The sequence below is a fragment of the Phalacrocorax aristotelis genome, chromosome 20 (assembly GCF_949628215.1).
Source record: "Phalacrocorax aristotelis chromosome 20, bGulAri2.1, whole genome shotgun sequence".
Classification (NCBI taxonomy): domain Eukaryota; kingdom Metazoa; phylum Chordata; class Aves; order Suliformes; family Phalacrocoracidae; genus Phalacrocorax; species Phalacrocorax aristotelis.
This window is the reverse complement of record NC_134295.1, coordinates 4,199,927-4,225,005: the sequence shown is the minus strand read 5'-3', so window position 1 is coordinate 4,225,005 and position 25,079 is coordinate 4,199,927. Positions and strand designations below refer to the sequence as shown.

The window sequence follows — 25,079 nt, the reverse complement described above, 5'->3', positions numbered from 1 at the left end:
TTTTTGTTACAAGCCTATATTCCTTCCAAAAATAAATATATGAGCACCCTGCTCCAAAGCCAAGCCCAGGAGCCAGCCTGTGCTCGACAGGAGCAGAACCAGTACAAAGGCTCTGGGACAGTCTCTGCTCAGCGTGACTGGGCACTGAAGCTCTCCAGAGCACCGTGTGACGCCCGGACAAACACCATGTCCTGCCTGTACTTCATGGCAGTGGGTGGCTGTCGCCTGAGCAGCTGGTCACCGCTGTCCTTTGGGTCAGGGTCATCATAGATGGTTGAGATGAGGATGGGAGCGTCCCGCCGGGGCTTTTTCACCTTGCTGAAAGTTGGCAGTTTCTCCCCGTGGTACCTAAAGGGAAGCAGGAAACGTTTGGCCCAACATTGCTGAGGCAGGCAGACACCCCTGTGCATCCCAGCTCATTTCCTTCACATGCTGCAGGGGAGAAGTGGACCAATATAGGGCAATAAGGATTCTTGTCCTATTCCTGGCTGCGAGATTGCTCTAGAACAAGAGCCAGCCCTCGCAGTGAAACACAGCACCACGCAAAGCCTCCTGAAACCCCACAGAGAAGAAAGGTGGGGGTGAGGTCCACAGCTACAGCTCACGTCACTTGGGCTTCTCCCATCAGAACACTGCAGCAGAGGTGACCCTCGAGCGTCAAGCACAGCTCTCCCTCTGTGTTTGTGTGCTGCATGAACCTGCAAACAGTTCTAGCCCTACTCTGACACCACAAGTTCCTCTAAGGAGGAGGGAATCATCAGGAAAAGCAGCATATTTAGCTCTGGAGTGCTGTGGCAGGCCTTGCCACCAGCTTCACAGAGAAAGGCAGATCCCGGGGACAGCCTTACAGTCCTGGTTCACACTCCGCTCCTTTTGTGGCCAGTTAGCTGCTGCATCAGCCTGAGCAGAGGCTCTAAACACAGGGTGGCAGGGCAGGGTTGGGTACTTACCCCAGCCCCCTCTTGCATCTGGGGTTCTGACCCTCATTGTCCAGAGCTTCGGCCATACCAGAGTTGCTGGTCCCCAGCCCCAGCCCCTCCGTCCAGCCCTGCTGCTCCAGCACCTTCCTGCCAAAGCCCTGAGAGAGGGGAAAAAAGGGTCACAGAGTTGCTGGACAAAGCCCATCCTCATCTTCCCAGAACCGTCTGCCCCCTCCCCACATCCAAGACCTCTCCTTCCCTGAACCCACATCCTCTGAGCATCACCACCGCAGTCTTTCCCCTCCTGCCCCATCTCCTCTGGAGCACGCACCCGGAACTCACCTTGGTGTGTCTCTCGAAAGTGCCAATCTGTGGCCCTGAAACAGACCCATCCTCCAAGCCGTCCCGGAGTCGCTGTTCCAGCCACATCTGGACCGAATCCCGAGCATCCTTATCACCTCCATCTAGGCAGAAAGAAGCAAGAGTCAGAGCAGCGCAGCTCAGGAAAGCTGTTCACTACTGACATTTTCCCCAGAGCACCATGCAACAAGGAGGTAAAACCTGTTCTTTTTGGCAACTCTTGCTGCCAGACAAGAAAAACGTTGTTTCAAGTACACTGACATCTTGGATGCTTTCAAAGGATGACAGAGCCAAAGAGTTCCCCACTGCAGAAATTCTGCAGGGTCAGAATTTCCCAACCTCCCTGCTTTCCTGGTGGGGGGGGTGGGGGGTGTGTTTCAGCGCAGATACCTTTGTCATAGTAGATGCTCATGTCCACATCCCAGTCATCCGCCGTCTGCTCATCAAAGTCTGCCAAGAGAAGGAAAGCATTGTTTTTGGTGATGGTGGTGGCAGTCTGACACAGAAGAGCTGTTTGCTGGTGGCCCAGCTCCCTGTTTTCTCTAACAAAATGGGAAGGAGATGTTACTAGAGACTGGGCAAACCACAGCACTTACACAACAGGCTGCCAGTAGGACCACTGGGGTCTCCGGTGACTGGCTTGAACCACTGCAGGTTTTGTGATCAAGGGAAGGTTTAAAAAGTGATGGCAACTGATCTGGAACGCTGGTATGGGGTTATACCCGATTTACCTGCAGGGCCGGGCCCCCCAGCTCGTGGGGGTTAGTTTGTGGCTCAGCAACACAAACACCAGCATTACCTCCGTTCTTCTCCTGCCAGTACTGAGCATCTGTGTAGAAGACAAGGCCAGAACCGCCTTTCTCCCACTTCAGCTCAATCTCCTCTTCAAAGAGCCGCTCCTCCACACGGTCCTGCTTGGTCACGTCCTCGTACAGAGCCTCATGTCGCTCCCACTCCTCACAGGTATCGTTGTCCTGCAAAGGAGCCGGTGAAAGGCGGGTGACACCACCAGCACACAGCCTCCTCCCTGTTTCCCTGACCCTCGCGGCCCATCGCAACACCTTCCCTACAAAACAGCTTTGTCGACAGAGCTCGTCTCAGCCTGCTGTTTTCAGGCACTAACACGACCGGCACTGATGACCTCATTCCCCTGACTAATGCCATCTTCAGAGTCAGCAGACAGAAGCGGTGAAAAATACCACATCACACCCACTTCACGGCATGCTTTCAGCAGCGTTCCCGATCTGTAACGCAAAGATGCCCATTTAAGGAGCAGGTGTGTTGTACGTAAAGTCAGCACTAGCAACAAATTAATTCCACTCACGTTGATCCCTAAAGAGATTGCATCGGTTGCAGCGGAGCAGCTCGCTGGCACAGTCACAGATCAGACTGACAGCTTTACTGCTGCCTGCCCCGTTCTGGGCAGAGCCCTCTAAGGAAGACATTAACTAAGGAACAGTCAAAAGAATGACTTGAGATCCAGGAAACAGAGCCTGTGAGAAACGACTAGAGGAGTCTTGTTTAGTCTGGAGAAGAAAAGACTGAATAAAAAGTTTGTAAAGGAGGGAACAAAGCCTTCTCTGTGTCCGCTGTTGCTAGGAGAACCTAATGGGATAAAATTGCAGCAAAGATCGGGCATCTAAATTAATTCTGGTATAGCACAGAACGGGAATGGCTTGCCTCAGGATTGTGCTGCCTCTGTAATGACAGAGGTTTGTGAGAACAGGCTAGACAGGCGTCTGTCAGGTGGAGGGAGCAAGATAGTCCCCGGAGAGCCTGTCCAGCCCAGTTTTCTAGGACTCTCTGTCATGAAAGCCATTTTGTCTCAGAATGACTACCTTCAATCACAGGATCATTCAAGGTCAACCACTTGTACAGCTCTGCGTGTTGTTTCCAGCACACGAACGTGCTCCCGAACCTCCAGTCACCTCATTTACAAGCAACAGCAGAGCTAGGCCAATCCGCCATGCAGCGGGGTGGAGATCTGCTCCCGCAGCACCAGCCTCCACCGGTGCTCGCTCCTCTGGACTCCCTTTGGGCTCAACCCCCACAGCTGGCTTGATTTGGACGAGCAGTTTCGGAAGCATTAATGCCTGCACTGCTCAAACGCCAAGGGGCTCACTGCACCAAGACGTGAACAACCATATTTTAACGCCATTTTTAGGCCAGTGATTTAGACAATACAATTAAAAGATTTAAAATGAGCTCTGGGAGAGTTATAGTGCTCTCCCAGCTTTGCAGCTACGATAGCTAACCCTGGATGGTGCTAGAAAAATCCACTTACGTCATCCGAGTGCGACTCCTCTTCCTCCTTCTCCTGCCCCTCCTCATCTTCCTCAGCACTGGCTGGGTGAGTCACCTCAGATCTTGCCATAGGCCCGTCTTCCTCTGTGATCTCATCCCCCGTAGCAGTGTAAACTCTTTCTTCTTCTATAACTGTCTCAGTGTCCTGGTATTCAAAAGGCACATTCCCATACCTACGGGATGAGCCTGTCTTTGGAAAATCCAGCTGCAATTTCTTGATAATCCGGGGAGGCAGCCTGCAGGCCCGGATCAGCTCCAGAAAAACTTTCAGGGGGGTGCCCACATTCCCGTAAGGCATGAAGGAAGGGGGGTTGAACTCGGGCAGCTGCTTCAAGTCTGCTTCTGTGACGGATTCGCCTGCGGCTGCCTTGGTGTTGCTGCAAGGCAACATCTCCGTGCCTGGAGGACAGAAGGAATGTAGTGAGGTGGGGGTTGGTTTCTTCTCCCAAGCTGCTGGTGATGAGAGGAAACGGCCTCAAGCTGCATCAGGGGAGGTTGAGATTCAATATTAGGAAAAATGTCTTCCCTGCCAGAGCGGTCAGGCCCTGGCACAGGCTGCCCAGAGAGGTGGGGGAGTCACCGTCCCTGGGGGTGTTCAAATACTGTGTAGATGTGGCACTTGGGGACATGGTTTAGGAGGCCTGGGGGTGTTGGGCTGGGGGTTGGACTTGATGATCCTAGAGGTTTTTTCCAACCTTAATGATTCTATAATTCTACGCTATGAATGGTTTTTGGGGAAAACACACACTCCACCAGAGAGGGGTTAATCAGGGATGAGAAGATCCCAAACTGACTTTTCTTGCCTCTTAATGGATTTAAGGCATTAAGGAAACTCCCTGAAGGGTTTTAACCACCCGGTGCCCTCAGGTTGCCTGCTGGGACCCGCAGAGCTGGGATCTGGTGCCCAGCGGGTTCTCCAGACCCTTCCAGGCCCATGAGGGGAGGTCCGGCCCGGCTGCCCTCCCCCACCCTCCATCCTCCACCCCTCCCGGTGCCCGCTCGTACCTGCCCCGGGGCTGAGGCGGACCCTGCGAATGAGGCAGCGACCGGGCACCGAGGAACCACCGGGCCCGATCCAGCGCTTGCCCGAGTACATACGGACGAAGCGGCGGGCGCGGCCGGGCTGCACGGCCACCAGGCAGGAGCAAGTGCGCGGCGCCGCCGCCGCCTCCTCGCCGCCGGTCGGCGGCGGCCGCTCGGGGCGGTGACGGTAGTGGAAGCAGAGGAAGCCGCCGGCCTCCACGAACTGGCTGAAGTAGGCGCGGAGCTGGGCCGAGCGCAAGACGGCCGGGATGCCGCTCACCAGACAGTAGCGGGCGGCGGCGGCGGGGGCGGCGCCGCCATTACCGGGACTACAGCTGGGCGCCGCCATCTTGCCCCAGCGGGACGGCGCGTCGCGGCTGCTGGGCGCGCGGTGATGACGTCAGCTCCAGACGCGAGGAGTGGGCGCCGCCTGGCGGCGGGGGAGGGCGCTGCAGGCGGGGGCGCTGGGGGAGGTCGGTGCGGGGGTTGCGGAGGATCTGAGTACGGCCAGGCCCCGGGGTGGGGGTGTCACAGGCCTTGGGCGTGGCAGGGGGTCGCCAACCCCGGGGGTGGGGTCACAGGCCCCAGAGCAGGTCACAGGCCCTGGGGATGGCAGGAGGGGTCATCGGCCTTGGGGGTGGTAGGGGGTGGCCAGACCCCGGGGTGGGTCACAGGCCCTGGGGACAGCCAGGCCCCAATAGGGGTCACAGGTCCCGGGGGTGGCAGGTCCCTAGGGGGGGGTCACAAGCCCTGGGGGTGTAAGTGTGCTGGGGAGTCCAGCCCCTCCAGCTGTGCAGCGCAGCGGTGTGAGTGGTCCTGGCTTTGCCCTCTTGGTAACGTCCCAGTGCTGTGTGTCCCACGATGGAGGGGTGGCCCCACGGTGCCAGACCTGCCTCGTGGGCAGTGACACGGGTGGTGCTGTGTGGACAAGGGAGCCCACAGAGATCCTGGGTCCCCAGGGGCTGGTGGGACCGGTGGCAGGACAGAGACCCCGCAGCATCTGCGTGCCTGGTTCGGGGTAAGTCTGGCAGCGGGGCTGCTCGGCATCCCATGCGCCGTGACTCAGGCGCGCGTCACCGGGCTGCACGGCTCAGGGCCGCCCGTGGCTGGCGTGGGTCTGCGGAATTCATCCGGTGACTCACGCGCTCCCTCCCCGTGGAAAATGGCAGTCACGGGGCTGAGATCACTGTGGAAGCCGTCTGTCACCGTTCAGCAGCAGCAGGGAGAGGTGGAGGGACAGACTGATAAAGCGGTCCTTCCTCCCACTGAGCTGCTGGCTAAAATTCGAGGTGTTTCCATGGGTGACGGGGCACAGGGAGGTTTTGTGTGCCTTTACCCAATGCCTTGGGTGGGTCGGGCGCGGCAAACGGATGGTGTTTGTGCCTGTTGGCAGCTGCGTGCGTGTCCAGGTGTGTCAGAGCACCCGCCTCCGACATCGCCACCAGGGCGGGAGCCCTCGGGGCGAGGCTCAACACCCCAGAGAAAGGCACAACGCACAGACGGGCTGCGATTCCGCTGCCTCTGCGAATTTCCGTCTGAGGGTTTTGTGCTGCGGGGCTGTTCATCAGACTGCTCCCGCCGGCAGTGATCGACGCGTGCCCGCATCGCAACGCTCCCTCGCCACGGCGAGGCAGACGGGATTTTACGGAAAGCCCTTTTTCGTTTGAGCGTCCTTTCCATGCCGAACCTGCAGCCGGTTTTTCTAACCCCCCCCAAGAAATTTAACACTGCCTCTAAAATGTCACCACCGTGTTCCAAAATGTAAACCATTTTATTAAAAAAATAATTTACTGCATCTTATATACAAACCGCAAGAATATTCACTTATAAAATACTGACATTTCACTTGTTGCAGAAGCTGCAGGCAGGAGGAGCAAGCTTTCCAGGCGTGCCACGCGTGCCCCCGGCTGCAACTCCAGGGAGGGACGTTTGGTTCTCCTCTGTAGCATTCACAGCTCGGGGGGTCACTTCTTATCGCACGAACAAGGTAAGCCTGCAGCCCAAGATGATGCGCCATGGGGTTTAGGTGCTCTTAGGTAACCCATTGCTCTGCGAGCAGCTCTGTCGTGTTTCATGGCGTTATGGAGAAAAGAAACAATCTAAGGACAGGTAGGAGGGGTGAATCTGCACACCTGGTACGATTTTTCTCTGGCTTTTTTCCTCTTGGCACCTGAGGAAGATCCTTCATCAATATTTCTAAGATTTCAAGCACAATAGACAGACCCAGACTTCACCCAGACCTAATTCCATGCTGTTTGTGCTCGGTAAGCGACCCCACTGAAGATGTGTTACTCAGCGTGCCTAAACGCTGCAGAATCAAGCTGTTAGCTGAGGCCAATCCTCATCTCTTGGAGTTAACAGCAAAATGCACATTGATTTTAACGGGACCAAGGATTCATTGAGTAAAAACCACGACCGGGCTCTAACCTGACCTACTCCATGGTCTGTTTGCAGGTGGCTGAGCAGCTCCGGCTATGTAACGGGGAAAGAAACCTGTCACCTGCACACATGCTACCTGAAACGGAGACTGGCACAGGCGGAGCAGAAGCTGCTGTAAACATGGGCTGAACCGGAGCCGTTTCTCCGTGTGCTCTGCCGCAGCCTGGCTGAATCCTCTGGCCTCAGCCCTACGAATTGCGTGGTTCCCTGCAGAGCCCAGAGCTGAATGGCTAATTCCTGTCTTTCATTAAAAAATAGCTAATAAGTAGCCAGTCCTGTCTGGCTAAATCCCCTCTCCTAGATTTGCTTTGCTGCCCGGCGAGGTGTGGGGAGCATCCACGGGGCTGGCGCCGAGCACGGCAGCTCAGCACGCCATGCGTGCCGCGGGGACCAGCTGCCTGCCGGTTATTTCGTACAGCATTTCCGCGATGAGCTCAACGATGTCCGCGTTGCCGATGACGGGTCGGAAGAAGAGATCCGTGATGAGGGCGGGAGGGATCGATTTTAAGGTAGAGGCGATCAGCAAAATGCGGGCAAAGCGGCCCTGGTCCTCGGGGTGCAGCGGCTGCAGGACCTCCTGAAGCGCTCTCTGGGCTTCCCGCTGGAGGCTCTCGATGTACATGGAGGCCCTCAGCCCGGGGACATCTGCCAAGGGAGAGGAGGAAAAGCCGGTGATGAGGGAGTCTGGGAACAGCCCCAGGTTTCTCCTGTTCCCCACCCTTTCCCCATTTCTCAGAAGGGATCTCCGAGGCTATGCTAACGAGACACAGCTATTTCAGAGCTGCTGTTTTGAGGGAGCAAAAGTAGTTAACTGGGCAAACTCATGCTTTACAAATTAAATCCCAGGTTCCTTTATTGTCTGCGAGGGCAGGCAAAGGTGTCTGGCTTCTACCACTACCTTTGACATCCCTCCTCCGCCCTTCCCAGTGTATTTTGTAAGATCGGTGTTAAGGATAATACCTTATCCTTTCCAGCCCTCCCCGCTCTCCTGCCTGCCCGTGCTCCGAACGTCTACAAGCCAAGAGACGCACGTCCAGACGCTCGGGTGTGCGGGAGGTGTTCTCCCGACGGCAGGCAGAGCCGCCATGGCTGGGCACTCACCGGGGTTGAAGAGAATGGCTCCCTTCAGGTAGGCGTATTCCTTAGGGCTCAGGTCCAGGCTCCAAAAGGTGTTCAGGCAGCACTGCAGCCGCTGCACGGCGGCGAGCGTGGGCTGCGTCCGCTCGGGCTCCTGACGCTCGCTTTGGCCATCGAGGAGGATCTTCTTGAGCATGCTGGGGGCCGGGGTCTCCATCACCTCGAAGGTTACCATCTCCTGGACCAGCCCCAGGAGGAAGAGGGGAACCCAGCAGCTGTCCAGCAGCAGGAGTTGATCCTCTCGCGGCAGCAGGTGGAAGGAAGGGAGGTTTTTCATGAAGGTGATGGTTTTTACCAGCACGTTGGAGGCCGCCTGGCAGGTGATATGGGGCGTGCGGAGGCAGACGGTCCGGCGCTGGTGGCAGAGGCAGTGCTGGTGGGCTGGGCTGTGGCCAACCCGGCTGTGGGTGAGGTTCTGGCTGAGGAGAGTGTAGAGGATGGCGGTGCGCTTGTCTTCACCGTGGCACTGGCACCTCTCACAGTCCACATCCATCCTGCTGGTGGTCAGAGATAAGCCTAGCAACTGGATCCTTGGTGAAACTCAGCTCCTGCTGCAGTGGCCAGGAGAGAGACGTGAAATGCCTCCCAAACCTTCCGTCGCAGGCTGAATTCTCCCCCGTCCTCCTAGCTCTGCCAGCCCACAGCTGCTCAAACCGGCTCTTATAAAGCTGGATCACCAGTGAAACACCCCTCCACAGCCTTGACCGCCTTGTGATTAAGCGGTCCTCATTAAAAAAAACACCCAACCCAGTCACCCCTGGGCCGATTGGCTCTCCATGCGGTGTCAACGGCCGTTTTCTCAATGAAGCACCGGCGGGGAGGGGGGGACAGTGGGTTGGGCAGCCTTATCACGATTACCTAAACAGTATAAACAAAGTCATTAAGCCAACCTGTACCATGGCACCAAGGCCCCGCGCTGTCATCGGCCAGTGCTATGTGGCAGGTGTCGCTGCCAGGAGGTTCACACACACACACCGAGGACATTCGTCTGGGCTCCGTGTTCAACGGCCTGCGTGCTCTGGCCTTGGGAAGAGCAACCTGGAAGTCGTTTTATCAGCGGCTGTTTGCCTAACCTTGCTGACAGGAGGCTCGTGTTGTTACAGTCGACGAAGAGAAACTCAGTGAACTGGTGGACTGTAGTATTCAGCCCCAGGCAGGGTCCATCGGTTAGTGGCTGTCAGAGGGAAACACAGGGGCAGGGGAAGGGCAAATTATCAGATTTTCACCTTGAATTAACAGGTATTTTTATCTGTTGACCAGCAGAAATTAGGAGGGCAATTGAGGAGCTTCTAATGACCGGTTTGCAGGGGTCTTGTGGTGGGGTAAGGGATCATAGAATCATAGAATGTCCTGAGCTGGAAGGGACCTGCAAGGATCATTGAGTCCAACTCCTGCCCCTGCACAGGACACCCCAAATTCACACCATGGCTCTGAGGGCCTTGTCCAAGCGCTTCCTGAACATCGCCAGGCTGGTGCCGTGATGCCTCCCTGGGGAGCCTGTGCCAGGGCTCCACCACCCTCTGGGGGAAGGACCTGTCCCTAATAACCCAGCCTAACCCTCCCCTGGCACATCTCCCTGCCATCCCCTCGGGGCCTGGTGTTGGTCACCAGAGAGCAGAGACCAGCCCTGCCCCTCCTCCTCCCTTTGGGAGGGAGCTGCAGAGCGCCATGAGGCTGCCCTCGGCCTCCTCTGCTCCAGCTGAGCAACCCAGGGACTTCAGCCCCTCCTCGTACGGTTTCCCCTCTAAACCCTTCACCAACACTTGGCCCTTCTCTGGACACTGGTTGAAGTGTAAGATCAGAAGATTGAGGAAAATGTAAGAAGAGGAGGCTGAGGGGAGACCTTATTGCTCTCTACAACCACTTGAAAGGAGGCTGTAGTGAGGGGGGGGTGTTGGTCTCTTCTCCCAAGTCACCAGTGACAGGATGAAAGCAAATGGCCTCAAGCTGCATCAGGGGAGATTTAGACTGGATATTAGGAAAAATCTTCACTGAAAGAGGGGACAGCCATTGGAACAGGCTGCCCAGAGAGGTGGGGGAGTCACCGTCCCTGGGGGTGTTCAAAAAACATGCAGACGTGGCATTTGGGGACATGGTTTAGGAGGCCTGGGGGTGTTGGGCTGGGGGTTGGACTTGATGATCCTAGAGGTCTGTAAAAAATAAAAAAGGTTCTTCAAGCCCTCTGAAAGCTTCTGATCTTCCATCTTCAACCAGGGATGTTTTAGGGTACAGAAAAGGGCTATTTTGTCTCATGGTGCTTTGGTTTTCTTCTGGAATGAATACAGCAAAATAGGATATTCTTGTTCCCGCAAAAGGTTTCACAGAAGATGCACAGATAACACAGGTAACATAAAAACTTCTCACCCTGTGGTTTCCACCCTCCTGGAGAGTTTGACCCTCTCTGGTAGCTTTGTGTCCGCGGGATGGCAGCAGCTCTGCCGCAAGAAAAGGCTGGGTCCGGGCCTGGGCCCGCCGAGGGGGGGGACAGGGAAGGACGGCACGACGGGGACGGGGGGTCTCTCACCCTGCTGATCCCCCCGACCCCGCCCTTTGCACTTTGACCCCTGACCCCCCTTCCCGGGAGGGTCACAGGCCGCCACCGAAAGCTCTGGAAAGGCCCGCGCACGGCCGTCGCTATAGCAACGGGACCCCGCGCCCGACGTCCCGCCTCCCTCCGGCGGATTGGACTCGGCCGCAACCAATCATCGAAAAGAGCGGCGAGGAGGGGCGCTGGGATTGGCGGGTGGGGAGGCGCGCGCGTGCTTCCGCTCTCACCGTTTCCGCTTCCGGTCGCCGGCGTGAGGCGGGGGGGTCCGAGGCGGCCGGTGCGGCGGGAACGGCAAGATGGGGCTGAGCGCTGAGGAGGCCGCGGAGCAGGAGGATCGCTTCGATGGCATGCTCCTCGCCATGGCCCAGCAGCACCAGGGCGGCGTGCGCGAGGTAGCGCCGCCGGGCCCGGGATGGGGCGGTGGAAGCTTTGCCGTATTACCGGGGCGGGGGGGAGGGGCGGTCCCGGGAGGAGCGGGGGGGGTTCCCGGCGCTCCCCGGGCCGGGCATGTGCGGCACGTGTCCCGCCCCCCCGCTCCGGGAGCGGCGATAACGGCCCAGGCCCGCGCTCAGCCAATTAATTAGCTAATTAATTAACGAGGAGCTTAAACCCTCACCGCAGCCTTGTGCCCCGGCCTCCGCCACCTCCGGGTCCCGGCACAGCAAAACACAGCAGGGGAGGATCGAGTCGCCTCCGGTCCCGCTTTCCCAGCACAACACCGGAGCGGCTCCCGAGGCCTGAGTGGCTTAGGCTCGGCCTGAACGCGTTTCCTCTCGTGGCCGGGGCTCTGCGGACACGCCTCGCGCTTCCCTCCCCGCCAAGTCTCGCTGGGGTCTCTGAGGGTTTGAGCACTGACCTGCGGGAGGGCTGGGGGGCTGGGAACGTCCCACAGGCAAAGGGTTTGGGGAAACGGTGTGAATAGCGGCTCCTCCCACTGTAATGAGCCCTCTGACCCAGGGCAGGATTCCAGGGAAATAAAGGGTAAGCTAAGGCCACTGAGAGCATGGATTTCCCTTGGGGTGTTTGGGGGTGCCAGTTTGTAACTGCTAATTCATTGGTGATGTCTGGTGGGCAGCTAGTTGTTATTTTGTGAAAATAACCAGGACACAGGGGATGGTGAGTTTGCACACTTTGAGGATTTAGGCATCCAAAGAAGCAAAATGACTGAATCCCAGAATGGCAGGGGTTGGAAGGGACCTCTGGAGATCACCTCGTCCAACCCCCTGCTTGAGCAGGGGCACAGGACCGTGTCCAGGCGGGGTGTGAATGTCTCCAGGGAAGGGACTCCACAGCCTCTCTGGGCAGCCTGTGCCCCTGCTCTGGCACCCGCACAGGGAAGGGGTTTGTCCTCATGTTCAGGTGGAACTTCCCGTGTTCCAGCTTGTGCCCGTGGCCCCTTGACCTGTCGTTGGGCACCACTGAAAAGAGAAGTATTGACAAGATCCCACCTCAGCCTTCTCTTCTCCAGGCTGAATAAATCCAGGTCTCTCAGACTTTCCTCATGCAACATATGGCATACATGTGTATCTGTATACATACGTGTACATATGCATGTATCCATATGCGCTCACCCAAATCCCTGCCTCGGGCAGCAGCCTGGGAGGTCAGAGTGGCTGTACCTGCACGGTCATCTGAGATAAACTGTGTGTCCTTTCTTCATATCAACCACACAAATGCCCCTTCTGAAAACTGGGAATCCGGGAGCCAGATCCCCACAAAAACCACAGGATGTTCCCTCTGAGAAACGTCACGGGGCTGATTTCAGTGTGATCCTGGCACAGGCACAGATAGGGAGTGCAAAGAATAACGGTGGCTCAAGAGGCACAAGGTGATTTGGAGTGATCTGGTCTCATTGCTCTTTTTTTCTCTCCATCCCCCTCCCCATTTCCTCTACCAGCTGGTGAACACGTTCTTTAGCTTCCTGAGGCGTAAAACAGATTTCTTCACCGGTGGAGAAGACGGAGTAGCGGAGAAGGTAAAAACCCCCAAATCCTCAAGCTTTTATGTCTTCTAACTTACCTGCCACCCATGTCTGTGCTGTGCAAAGACTTCCCTGCCTGAACAACTCCAAGCATCCCAGTGCACTTGGGGACTGGCAGGCCGTGATGCTGATGAAACATATCGCTGAAACACGGTAATAACAAGCTGTTCCTGCCTGAGGTGAGGCACACACGATTGCTTGTTCGAACGGTACTGATGGTGCAGGGTAATTTTTGCCACGCTCTGGCCAAAGGCTTGTTTGGAAAGCAAATCTGGCAGACCAACTTAACGGTGACAGACACCGCAGTGTTGATAACCCTGGATTACCTTGTTTGTTCATCTCAGAAAAAGCACAAAGTCCACATCTCTCCACATGTGGCTGCACCTTTGTCTCGGGACTGCGGTACCTGTACGGAGCGAGTGTGCTGGGGAGCAAGCCTGGGGGTCTGGGCGGCCGCGTCGGCAGCCTGAGCATCTCCTGTCCAGCAGATATTCCTCACCCAGCTCGAGAGCTGAAAAACTAAATTGTTTCACTGTAGGGAAATAAGAACCAGAGCATTCAAACACGAGCTGAAGGTTTCTTGTTTGTACTTAACAGTACAGCAGCTGTTCCCCTTCCTGGGCTACTGGAACTCCACCAGCAAAGCAGGCGCTGCTGCCATGCCGAATGCTTTAGGGCAGTTGTTAATTGCTAACACAGTGTGTAAGGTGCTCTGTCCAGTCAATAACAGTGGCAAAACTAAGGGATGGGAAGGAGGATGGATTCAAAGTAAGAAGGATGAAGTGTACTGCTGTTTTTCTTAGACCAGAGAGCAAAATCTCCCCAAATTCCTGGGAATGTGGGCTCCCAGGGAGTGAAACCCTGTGTAGCACTTCAGAGATAAGCACCAGCTGGTGCTTTTGGAGGTTCTGGCTGCTGCTGTGGGCAATTCCGTAGCAAATCCGTGTTTGTGCCTGTAAAAGAGAAGTGTTTGTGTCCTTGGGCAGTATCTGTTAAAATGCTTTATGGCCTTCTGAAAAGGTGCTCCGTACAGAGTCTCTGACACCATAGTAGCCTCAACAAAAACTGAAGAAGCTGCTTCCCCAGTCCTGCTCGCCCTTTGGCAACAAGGTCGTTGCCCTTTATGGGGTGCTGTTTGAGAAGCCTTTGTGTAGCGCGAGGCGGGTGTGGTGGTACGTGGAGAGGAGAGCGGTGTGCGCACACTGACAAGCTCAGGCAATGGGAATACTTTGCTCACCGTGGATCCTTGTGCAGTTGGGAACAGGGGCGGGGAGATGCATGTCTTGGATCCCGTATCCTGGGAGACACCGGACTCGCGTTGTGTAAATAAATCTTGCTTTCCCCTTTAAAACAAAGCAGAAATACTTGGTGGTTGGTTGCAAAACTATTTACTTATTACATAACAAAGTACATAACTTTGAGTTGCTCTGGAAAGGTGCTGAATCCCACCCCACCCCCCTTCCCCCCCCCCAAAGTTTCTGGGATATCTATAAACAGGTACCTGAAACCCCTGTCTGAGAAATCTCTCTGTTCTGATTCTTTCTCTCAGATTCTATATTGTTTTCTGGAGCAGCCTTCAGTTCTCATAAGTGCTGCTTTGCACAGAGCTGCTGGCACTATTGACCAAGGGGCAATTGCACTGGCTTACTGCCTGTGTACTCAGCTTTCTCCGAGCAGTCCAGCCGTTTGCATCAGAGACCTTGAGGTTTTGCTTTTTGTAGTCACAATGACATGAGAATTCGGAGTGAGGTTTGAAGCAAAGATTTATTGTAGGACCTTGCCCAAGTGTAAATCACCGAGCTTCTCAAATGTTTCTCTTCTAAATCCTGACACTGAATCTCTGTCTAGTGCCTGGGAAAAAGCCCCGTCGTGGGAAAGGTCAGAAGTAGGTAAAAAAACCCTTGGGTGCAGTGTCTCCTTTCTTCCAGCTGTCCTAGATGTAGGGAGTAGCTGCCAGATGGCTGGGTTAGGTGTCTGCTCGTCCTGCTGGATTTGCACAAAGGCCAGAACAAATGGAGAATCTTTATTTTTCTGTTATCTCCATGGAAATACACTCCCTCTGTGAGGAAGAACTAGGAAGGGACTACATTTAGATATTTTGAGTTTTCCCCTACTCTAGATTCTCAGTCAAAAGACTAGAGTGAAAACAAAGAGAAAAGTGACAAGACCTGCATGACTAACATGTTCTCATGCTCCTCAGTAGGCAGTGGGTTGGCTTCATCTGGGTTTGAAAAAGCGGAGATTTTTTAAATCCCTTTGATGTGTGTTCCTGTCTTTCAGCTGATCACAGATACCTTCAACCATCACAACAAACTAGCTCAGAAGGAGCGGAAAGAGAAAAAGGCTCGTCAAGAGGCAGAGCGGCGTGAAAAGGCAGAGAGAGCTGCGAAACTTGCTAAAGAAAAGCAAGAAGCAAATGAGCCAAGGATTAAGGAACTTACGGACGAGGAAGCGGAAAGGCTGCAGCTGGAAATCGACCAGGTGAGAGCAGTGTCTGGTGCCTGCAGGTACCATCTAGGCTGTCTCCTCCGTTGGCTGGCGTGTCGCTCAGGTAGCAGCGAGTGTTTCACATGGCTCCAGGCTTGTTCCTTTGCAGTGTCCGGACCACCAGACTGGTGTACTTCAACATGAAATTAGCCTAGGCCAAACCGTTGCATTTTCATGTGGATTCTCCTGTAAGTCGCTTTGCCTTTCCGCCTTCAGCAAGCTCTCTGTAGCAACACCCTCTGCTGCAGCCGTCAAGGTGTGAGGGCCAAGGGGGTCGTCTTCCCCTTGGCCGTTCTGCTTTCCTGTAACGCTGTTCTATGGGCCGAAGAGTCCCCATCGCCCCTGGGGGCCGTTCCGAGTCCTGCTCTTCGGTTTCAGCTGAGGAGGCTGAGGCCACCTAGTGTCAGATCAGCGAGTAACACAAAGCACCAGCACTTGTCTGAGCATGTTCATTCTCTTTTTAAACAGAAAAAAGAGGCACAAGGACAGATTAACAGTGTCCCAGTGAAACCTTCGGAAGATGAAGGTGAATCTTCGGATTCTAACAAACAGGTAAAGCTCATCTAGGGACTTTATTTTAGTCTGAGAGAAATAGCTTTCTGGGCAACCATAGGAACCCCTGTCAATGTGAGGGAATGTGTTGAGAACACACACTTAATTCCCAAAGATTTCAATGCAGGGGTGGGGTTGTGTTATGTTTTGTTTTCTTTTCCTTTCCCTTTTTGTAATTCTGTTTTAACAGAAACACCTACATTTCAGGCTAAATCTATGTGAATATCAAATAAATGCACCTGACCCTGAAATTCTTATAAAAACCAAGACCTGTTGTTACAAGTGAAAGATAAATGGGAACTTGAAAAGCTTCTTTCTTTACACTTTAAATTGGTTGCTTAGGAAACAGATGACGAAGAGGAAGATGAGAAGGACAAAGGAAAACTGAAACCCAACTCTGGCAATGGAGCTGACCTTTCAAATTATAGATGGACACAGACTCTTTCAGAACTGGATGTAAGTATTGCCTTATTACCAGGTTCTGAGGAATCTGAGATTGGGAAAAAGAGCAGGTGCTGGTAAGAATGGTGGAGCCGATGCCCTGTACCTCAGTTGCCTGCGGAAAGTTGTTAGTGGTACGTAACGGCAGCATTTCAGTAGCTAGGAGAGAGCTTGGTGACTAAATGAAATGCCCAGAAGCTGTATTTAACTTTGCCAAACCTTGGTCTTGTTTAAAGAAGAGATTAAAAACTGCTTCCCTTTTTACGGTCCCTTTGAGGTATTGGCCATCCTGTTGGCCAAACTCATTCTGGTATCCCTTCACCTCTCGCTCACTCAGTACCCCAAGGAGAATAGTGCGTGCTCTGTCTTATTCTGGTGAAACTGAGGCAAAAAGTTGTAGAATAGCAGCACAAGAGGAGAAGGAGAGGCTTTGCTGCTCAGCTCCTCAAATCTGATCTTTGTCTGGTGCAGCTGGCCATCCCTTTCAAGGTGAACTTCAGGTTGAAGGGGAAGGACGTGGTGGTGGATATTCAGAGACGGCGCCTCAAAGTTGGCCTGAAGGGCCATTCGCCTGTCATCGATGGAGAGCTTTTCAATGAAGTGAAGGTGGAGGAGAGCTCCTGGCTGATTGAAGATGGTAAAACAGTCACCGTGCACCTGGAGAAGGTAAAGCGGAACGCATCAGGGAGGATTCAGACTTGTCTGCCTCATCCCTTGTCAAATAAGAGTCTGACAAAACCTGTGAAAGGCCTGGGCTTTGGCAGCTGAAGCAGAAGAACCGTGCTTATCCTTGGTGCAGTGTCGGTGCTGCTGTGGGAAGTGGGGTGTTGCAAGTTCGCCTGCCTTCAGCCTAACTTCATGCTAATCCAGGATATCCAACTGATTACTGAGCAGTTCAGGAAAAGCTGGAAGGAAATCAGCCTTTTAAAAATTGTTCCTTGATGGAATAATGCCACGTTTTGACACCTGTTAGTGACATGAAAACCCAGGGACCAACCTTATTGCTTGTGTCCCTTCTGGGCCTCTCCAGGCGATGTGTTTGTGACCCCATTTATGTCATGGCAACGGTGAGATCTGACATGCTCTCACATTTCCCGGTTGTGGAAATTCAGGCTACCTAAAGTGGTTTGGAATGGAAGTAGTACCCTTTATCCATGTTCAGATTTTACTGACGTTTAGAAAACTGTCAAATAAAATTTGATTCCAGCAGCTTTTTCCTGTGACTGAGACATAAAACTCCTACAGCAAGTCCAGGAAAAATAAAAGATTTTTGTTTCTTCATCCTTCAGATCAACAAGATGGAATGGTGGAACAAACTAGTCTCCACAGACCCAGAAATCAACACCAAGAAAATTAATCCAGAGAACTCAAAGGTAAAGAGCTCCCCCTCTTCTGCTGAATGGAGCCCTCTGATAAATGTACTCCCGCTCGGCTCACATTCTGCTTCTATGGCTGGTTTTTTACCACCATAAAACCAGTACTGGGAGTACTGCTACGTGTGATGCATCGGGTGACATAAGTGCCCCCAAAACTTCAGGTGAATGAACCTGAGTCTGTACATTAGTGTCTGTAGAAATACTTGTGCAGCCCGTGCACGCAGCGTAGCTTAATCTCAATGTATTCGTGTTCTCTGCAAGCAGAGCGTGTGTATGGGTTGCGACAGGTGATTCCAATTTTGATAGAAATCCTTGCTTTCAGTTGTCAGACCTGGACAGCGAAACTCGCAGTATGGTGGAGAAAATGATGTATGATCAACGACAGAAATCCATGGGCCTCCCCACATCTGACGAACAGAAGAAGCAAGACATTTTGAAAAAGTGCGTAGACCTCATTAATTTGTTGGGTGTTTGCTTTCCCGAGCCCCTCTTCTTTTCCTCTTTGAGACAAATATGTGAGCAGAAAACAGGTTGGCCTTCAATCCTGCCTGTGTTCACCGCTGAGTTATGAAGTCATTAATTGTTGGCCAACAACCAGTGTCTATAAAAGCCCACGGGGGTAGAAAGCCTAACGGGAAATTCTGGGAATAGCTTAGCTCTGGAATTGTCTTAATCTGCTGATGCAAGTCCAGAAAGCGTGTTTGGGACTGGAGGGACCATCTCTGCTGAACTTTAACATGGTCTTGATTGTTTTCTAATCTCCCTCTAGTCAGTAGCCCAGATAATCTCCCCTCCCTGCACACCTGCCACCAGACAGCTGTCTCCAAACCAACAGCACTTTATGTCTTTATTGCCCTGTTTGGCATAAACGCACCTTGGCAGGGAAATTACCCCTGGAGCTCCCAAGGCCGTTTGGGAAGGCGTGGGGGCACTTCTGGGTCATGCAGCTTCTTCAGCAAGTGCAAACCCACATCTTATCTCAGGATTGGAAGGAGGATTTGGTGTAGAAGGCCTGGATCCCTTTCTCCCTTATCTGCAGCAGCAGAAGCTTTGATCTGATCAGTGCGCGAGTATGGCATAGGGTTGCAACTGTTTCAGAGCAGAGACCAGGCTCCCTTAGTGCCTGTCTGCTGAGTTAGGAGAACGGGAGGTAGCCCTCTCCTGGGAAGTCCGCATCCAGGATACCTCGTTGGCAAAGGTCGCTTGTTCAGCGCTCTGGAAGTTTGGCTTGTGCGCAGGTTGGCTGGTAAAGAACGCGTAGGAAGTTTCCTAGGCTTCGTTCAGGCCAGAGCAGGCTCGGTGACACCCAGGGTGGGTCCTGATCTCCGCCAGTGAAGCCCTCCTGGCTGCTCAACAGAGACACTCTTCTCCCAGCATGTATTTCCGTGGAAATGGAAAGTGGAAACGCTGTGGTGGCGTTTCAGGGCAAACCGTGAGATGAGAGCATGGAGGAAGACAGCGGCCTGCCCTTACTTGCACTTTGTGCGTGAATCCTCCACGTGGTTGTGCGTTGTATCCCTCGGTGAACTGCAGGGCAGAGGAGGCAGCCAGGAGCTCCTGCATGCTCTAGTCACTCCTGATCGCTCATCGGCAGAACTTTCTGATGTGCGACCTGGGTCCAAATAGTCCTGTCTGCCAGGATTGCAGTGTGCTTGCGATCAGGTTGCACTTAGTCTGAAACCAGATTTCTCTGGTCACGTCCTTCATGAGTTTTCACTGTCGCAGCACTGGAGCGGCCCCAGTAATGCTTAACGTAACGCGTTTGAGCTTAAATCGTAATCTACCCTCACAATCTCCCCTCTGCCCCACAATCAGTGTCACGGCTGCTACGTGCCTGTCCGAGAGGTAACAGTTAAAGGGTGTGTGTCTGATAATTAATAACTCCCACGTGTCTGGACTTGCTGACCTTGATGGCTGGTAGGATTGCCGATGCCACTGACCCAAGGAAAAACCGTTTGTAGTACAGGGAGTGTGTCCCGAGGAGCCCAGCGAAACGGTCCCTGCTGCGGAGGGCGTGGGGAGGAAGCAAACTTCCTAGTGCAGGAAGTGGGGATGCCTCACCTCCCCACCCCACCCCCAAACAGAGCTGTTCTGTGGCTCATCCTGACTCTCACCCACGCTCTTGTCTTTCTTTTCCTTGCAGGTTCATGGAACAGCATCCAGAAATGGACTTTTCAAAGGCTAAATTCAACTGAGCTCTCCCCTTCTCCCCCCTCTTTCAGTCAGCCCGTTGAACGGGGCAGGATATGTGTTGCCGGATACCTCTTACCTGGGGCAAGTAAACACCTCCAGCATCCCCACCCGAGCTTGCTGTGGAGGCAGCTTCATCAAGCTGTCCTCAGTTGTCCTGTGTTGAGCAGAGTGCAAGGCCATGGAAGCGGCCTGCAGCAGCTCCAGTCGGAGCCGTCTGCGCCGCTTCCCCAGCAGCAGTTAGGAGAGAAGGAGGGGTTAGAGCAAAAAGGGTGTTAGGGCTACAAGAGCCAGACTTGAGAGAGGTTTTGGGACATGTCCTTAATGTTTCGCTTAGCTTCGTCTCCTGGCTCTTCAGAGCTGCTAATCCACTCTTTGCCATTTCAGTTTGGCAGCAGGAGCTCCTCTGAGTTTTTACTCCCTTCTCCTCAGCTTCCCTGCTCTCCTGTGAAAACAAGGGCCAGTTTATTTTGTAAAATAACTCTCCTTCTGCCTCCTTGGGAAGGGAAGACACCAGTCTAAAAAACCAGCCATTGCAGTAAAGACAGTGTCTGCTCCTCCTTACTGCTGCTTCTGTTCTTGCCAGAAGCGGAACAGCCTGAGCCCCGCAGGGCTCAGGGGAGAGCTCCCATCACAGCTGGAGAGGTGGACCTGCTGTCCTACGGCAAGGGGAGGCTGGAGCGTGTGTGGTTGTGGCAACGGTGAGGGTGTGGGGGGTCTTTGGGGTGCTCTTCTTGCTGGGAGTGTGTCTCCTGCCTCTTTTCCAAGAGCCTCTCTCCCTGCTGACTACTGACAGGCATCACTGCGTTCTCTTCTGAGCTCCCGCTGACAAGTGGCGTTACTCTGCATGTTCGTTACCTTTGTTAAAACTGCAGTGCAACATTAAAAAAAAAAAAAGTGGCATATTTCCAGGTAGAGTGTGTGATTTCTCCTGCAGAAGGGATCCAGGCTGGGATGTGAGCTGGGAGGGGGCAGCGCCCGTGAATGAGGGTGCCGGGAGGCTGCTCAGCAGGGGCTGGGGGTCGTGCTCTCTGCGGCTGCCCGTAAATACCTCTTGGGCTCCCTGCTCTGGAGTGATGTTCGCTCCCCAGCTAAGGAGCGGCAGCTGGAGCTGTGTGTCTCCCGCGGGAGTGCCGACGCTCTCCATGCCCAGCTTAAACCCTCGGGGATGACCACGGCTCGTTGCTCCAGGCTCCGCTCTCCATGCAGCAGCGTGTGCCTGTGCTGAGGAAGCCGCCCTTGCCCCAGGTCTGCTTTATGATGAGCTACCGAAGAAAGTGTCACAAAAGCCCCGGCTCTGGTCAGTCCTTTACAGCCTATCCCAGACCCCTTTTGCCTCTGCTGCCCTGATACATTTCCACCTTGTACCAGAGGGAGTGGGCACAAACGGCTGAAAAACCTGCTTGGGCAAAGTCCAGGCTGGCATTGCACCTGGCCTGTTTGGTTGGTTTTTTTTTCTGAGTAGTAGGACATTGTTTGCCCTTAATCTCCCAGTTTTATAGGCTCTTGGGGTCAAAACCCAGCACCCACCCAGCTGAGCAGTGACCTTGCAGGTGAGCAAGGACCTGGGTTGGGGCAGCTGCCTCGGGGCTGCTGGATCCTCCCCCTTGGTCATCTTGCACGTCACCCTGAACGCGTTTGCCTGTCTGTGCTTTGGCACTGATAAGCCAACAGGGTCTCCTGTTACTGTAAAAAGAGCCAGACTGTGCTGGCTTTGAAGGTGCTTAGCCCTGGAGTGAGCAGTCCTGCCAGCTTCTGCGCGTAACACGGCGTGTGGGGCAGGGGAGGCCAGGGCCGAGCTGCGCTGGGGGCGTGATGAGCTTCACCCCATGCTCAGCTGTGTGTCAGAGCACGGCTGCTGCTCCCTGGAGGTGCCAGACATGAGGGGAGGCAGCCGGGCTCTGCACCTGCAGCAGGACCTGCAGCTGGCTGCCAGCCCCTCCTGAGGAGCAAGCAGAGGAGGCACCGGGGCAGTGAACGGGGACTGCGTGTGGGTCACGGCCCTATGCCAAAGCCAGCCTGTAGCTTTGTTATGTCCCTGTTACCACTTCAGCTCTGCCACCTGCACCAGAAACCCCCACGTCCAGCCCAAGCCGATCGCTGGCAGCTGCCTGGCTCTGGCAGCAGCTGGAGGATTGGTGGGTCCCCATTACACATCGTTGTGCTGCCTCTTGGAAGTGCAGAGCTCCCTCGGGTGTTACCAAAACCAAAAATCTCAGCAGCTGCTCCTGTCCTCGGCCCCTGCAGAGTCGTGGCTTGTGTGAGCCAGGGCAGCAGTCGGGGTAATCACGGCTGAAACTCCTGAGTTCTCCAGTTCAGGAGACCAGTTCACTGGTCTTACCTGGTGGGTGTCACCTGCAGGAGGCAGGTTGGGTAGCAGCTGAGAAAAGACAGAGTTAAGACAGAGCAAAGGCAGCAGCAGGAACCCCAGAGGAAGCTGGGGAAGGTTTTTTCGGGGGGGGGGGGGGGCTGAAGGAATGTCAGTTTGCCTTTCAGGCAGGTGAAGGGAAAAGGCAAAGAGTCCTTGGAGAACAGGGCAGTAACTGCCGCGCTGAGCCCTGCTGCAGGTGAATGCCCGGGGCTGTGTTTGTGAACAGCGGTTGATCCCAGCACTACCCCTGGACTTCAACCCTTCCAGCCAGCGGAACAGAAGGTGTTTCTCCTGACGGCCTTGTCCTCTGCAAACACCCCCCTGCCACTGACTTTCTCTGGGCCACGCTGAACCAGAAGCACCCTTTTGCTTCCAAAAGGCAGTTTCCCCTGGACTAAGTCCTGCCAGGGCAGGACAGCTCTGGTCCAACCAGCTGCTGAAGTGGCTTAAAGACCGCAAATCCCTACCTCAGTCTGAGTTAATGGGAGACCACGGACCGTGGCCTCATCCTTGCGACCACAGCAGGGAGATGCCGGACACCGTGAGGGATGTTGGGAACCAAACCCTACAAATACACCCTTGCCTTGACTCCCAGCAGACGAGGGAGGGCTGTGCTGGAAGGTGGCAGGTGATGAAGGTCCCTTTGCCTTTCCACGCCCGTGTCAAGTCACCTGGAGAAGCCGTTCTGGTGCTGCCACGTGCCAGAGCCCTGGCTGCCAGCGCAGCCCAGCACTCCTCCGCCTGCCTGGCCACGGCTCCCTCACTGCCGGGCCCCTTCTCACGGCCTTTAAAAGCAAAACCTTGAGGGCACACAGGCTCTGCAGAGGGCTTTCCATGCAGTAAAAGTTTCCCTGTCTTTTGGTTTTTTTTTTCCCCTAACAGCAATTCTTGGCTCAGCTTTCATTAATGGATATTGCAGCTCAGACCATTTGGGCAATGGCCCAGACTGCTGGACTGCTTTGGAAAGAGCAATGAAAAACCTAAGCCCCAAAGAGGGAACCAGAGGCACTGGGTATTTAACATTACCTCTTAGAGGAGAAGCCACAGCTCCTCTGTTACTGCTAAGGACAAGGCAGTAAAGAATTAGGGTCAATCCATCCACTTCCTAACATCTAAGGCACGCTGAATTAAATCAGTAGTTCAGGGTGTGGATGGGGAAGACGAATTTCTTTAACACTCAAAGCCTCGTGCGTCCATTCCCAGCAGTTACTGATCTTCCTCAAGCCGAACCCAAGGAACCGCCAGCAGCGGGTGGCTTGGGCCGCGCGGTACATTGGATCCTACTGAAATCACCGTACTGAGGAGCAGCGCTTCGGCGGTGCAGGCGAGGGCCCACGCACAGTGAGAGCCTCTGGAGAGTCTCCTGACAAAACCAAGCCCAATAAAATCAAACAATGGCTTCAGGAAAAGAAAGGTGCTGAGTCAGGCTCTCAAAAGGAAGTACCTGTGCGAAACGAGCATGTTTACATGTGTGCGGCCAGGTAAAGGGCTCTTGTGTTTGTAAGATCTCCACCTGGGCAACCACCTCTTCCTGTCAGATCGCTCAGCAGAACATCCAACACTAATGCTTAGAGCAAGACCCACTATGGCAGCAGCCAAGACAGCCTGATGGACAGCAAACGCGACCTTCAGCAGACAAAAAAAACCCCTGTGGATTCAGCCCATGCACAGCTGTGAGCAAGGAAACCCATGACCCGTGCAGTGAACTCAAAAGCAGGAGAGTCGCTGCATACAGGAGTGTCAGCAGAGACAGCTCGACTACGCCATCCCGGTTTTGAGGGAAAAGTATTTGAATTGTTCCAGAATTGGCAGTGGTCTGGCAGCAGGAGTTTTGGAGCAGCCAGCTAGTTAGGAAGCAGTGCTTTGGGGCAGGGGATGAGCTCCGGTGCTGTGCACCCAGCAGAGCCACACTGAACAGTGATCGGACCTGAAGCTTCCAGAAACAGTCTTTCCCCGGGTTTAAATGTGCCCAAGAGAATCAGAGAATCATTAAGGTTGGAAAAGACCTCTAAGATCATCAAGTCCAATGTGTTACAGCCACTCAGTCGCTCCAGCTGCTTGAATGAGTGCTGAGGGAAGACTAACCTCTTCCAGGAAAAGAAGTTGAGAAATTTAGAGAGGAAGGGTAGGCAGAGGGCAGAAAAACATGGCCCAGACTTGCAGGGGGAACTAGCAGGGCAGCTTAGGAGCAGGCGGGGACAGCAGAAACGGCAGTGACACAGCCACAGTGCCAGAGGTCGGGCAACAAGCTACTGCCAGCTGCCTTTGCTCCATTTCCCTGAGGCTCCAACCAGCTGGTCTGAGGGCTCCAGACACAAAATCATCTCCTCTGGACACCCCTCCCAGCCGAGAGAAGGCAGCATTTAACTGTTCACAGCTTTCAAATCCTTCCAGGAAACACATCTCTTGCACAACTGCAGTGGACTCTGCCTGCTGCCCAAGGGTGGCCGGCCGGGCTGAACTCGGTCTTCGTGTAACAAAGTGGGACGGAAGGCAGGGGTCCATGCAGAGAAGGACTCAAGTTTGGGCTCAGTCTTCTGCCTGTCCCCACGGACTAGATATGAATCATGAGTCCTGAACAGAGCAAACTTAACAAAAAAAAAAAGATGGCTTAGTGCCAACCCTTCACACCGCCCACCCTCTTACCTCGCAGGGGCACCGGGAGAGTCGGTCCTGTGCACCGGGGGGAAAAACCCACCCGTGACCACCTCCCTGCCCTCCTCTGCCCGGGGAGGGTGAGGGAAGGGCAGGGGCAGGGAATGGAGCCCTGCAGGTCAGTGGCTGAGTTTTTGTAGTGAAATTAGAAAGTGCAAAACTGGTCCTTCAAGTCACAGGGTCAGAGACTGAGCCAGCCTCCCTCCCCAAGCAGATCCTGCCCCGCTGTCAGGGACAGCAGCTGCTCCGGAGCGATTCTTTCATTTTCTAGCAACAGCTCTCTACACCACAGGGA

General features: G+C 54.4%; 3 protein-coding genes and 1 long non-coding RNA gene across 4 annotated transcripts; 2 read left to right on the top strand and 2 right to left on the bottom strand.

The window, feature by feature from the left end:
- GPATCH3 (G-patch domain containing 3) lies at positions 1 to 5,002 on the bottom strand. Its single transcript, XM_075115015.1, has 7 exons — positions 4,590 to 5,002; positions 3,565 to 3,983; positions 2,080 to 2,254; positions 1,671 to 1,730; positions 1,263 to 1,384; positions 951 to 1,078; positions 1 to 348 (listed from the first exon to the last, which is right to left on the bottom strand). Exons 1-7 carry the CDS (start codon positions 4,954 to 4,956, stop codon positions 129 to 131), a joined length of 1,491 nt encoding a protein of 496 aa, XP_074971116.1. The 5' UTR covers positions 4,957 to 5,002; the 3' UTR covers positions 1 to 128.
- LOC142066914 (uncharacterized) lies at positions 4,972 to 7,318 on the top strand. Its single transcript, XR_012663826.1, has 3 exons — positions 4,972 to 5,080; positions 6,463 to 6,594; positions 7,062 to 7,318. It is a non-coding gene; the product is annotated as an uncharacterized LOC142066914 (long non-coding RNA).
- On the bottom strand, positions 6,360 to 10,352 carry NR0B2 (nuclear receptor subfamily 0 group B member 2). Its single transcript, XM_075115021.1, has 2 exons — positions 8,148 to 10,352; positions 6,360 to 7,691 (listed from the first exon to the last, which is right to left on the bottom strand). The coding sequence occupies exons 1-2, from the start codon at positions 8,674 to 8,676 to the stop codon at positions 7,411 to 7,413; spliced, it is 810 nt and encodes a 269-aa protein (XP_074971122.1). The 5' UTR covers positions 8,677 to 10,352; the 3' UTR covers positions 6,360 to 7,410.
- Positions 10,353 to 10,952: 600 nt separating this feature from the next.
- NUDC (nuclear distribution C, dynein complex regulator) lies at positions 10,953 to 20,663 on the top strand. The gene is made up of 9 exons (XM_075115016.1): positions 10,953 to 11,123; positions 12,629 to 12,706; positions 14,993 to 15,193; positions 15,668 to 15,751; positions 16,094 to 16,207; positions 16,664 to 16,858; positions 17,482 to 17,565; positions 17,891 to 18,009; positions 19,712 to 20,663. The coding sequence occupies exons 1-9, from the start codon at positions 11,028 to 11,030 to the stop codon at positions 19,761 to 19,763; spliced, it is 1,023 nt and encodes a 340-aa protein (XP_074971117.1). The 5' UTR covers positions 10,953 to 11,027; the 3' UTR covers positions 19,764 to 20,663.
- The last annotated feature ends 4,416 nt before the right edge of the window (positions 20,664 to 25,079 follow it).

Excerpts from the sequence above, each read along its gene's own strand:
- NUDC (XM_075115016.1), top strand. The coding sequence starts at position 11,028 with ATGGGGCTGAGCGCTGAGGAGGCCGCGGAGCAGGAGGATCGCTTCGAT. Across the intron at positions 15,752-16,093 it reads CTTCGGATTCTAACAAACAG|GAAACAGATGACGAAGAGGA; the intron begins GTAAAGCTCATC and ends TTGGTTGCTTAG. Across the intron at positions 16,208-16,663 it reads AGACTCTTTCAGAACTGGAT|CTGGCCATCCCTTTCAAGGT; the intron begins GTAAGTATTGCC and ends TGTCTGGTGCAG.
- GPATCH3 (XM_075115015.1), bottom strand. The coding sequence starts at position 4,956 with ATGGCGGCGCCCAGCTGTAGTCCCGGTAATGGCGGCGCCGCCCCCGCC. Across the intron at positions 1,385-1,670 it reads GAGCATCTACTATGACAAAG|ATGGAGGTGATAAGGATGCT; the intron begins GTATCTGCGCTG and ends CTTTCTGCCTAG. Across the intron at positions 1,079-1,262 it reads CTTTCGAGAGACACACCAAG|GGCTTTGGCAGGAAGGTGCT; the intron begins GTGAGTTCCGGG and ends CCCCTCTCTCAG.
- NR0B2 (XM_075115021.1), bottom strand. The coding sequence starts at position 8,676 with ATGGATGTGGACTGTGAGAGGTGCCAGTGCCACGGTGAAGACAAGCGC. Across the intron at positions 7,692-8,147 it reads AGCCATTCTCTTCAACCCCG|ATGTCCCCGGGCTGAGGGCC; the intron begins GTGAGTGCCCAG and ends CTCCCTTGGCAG.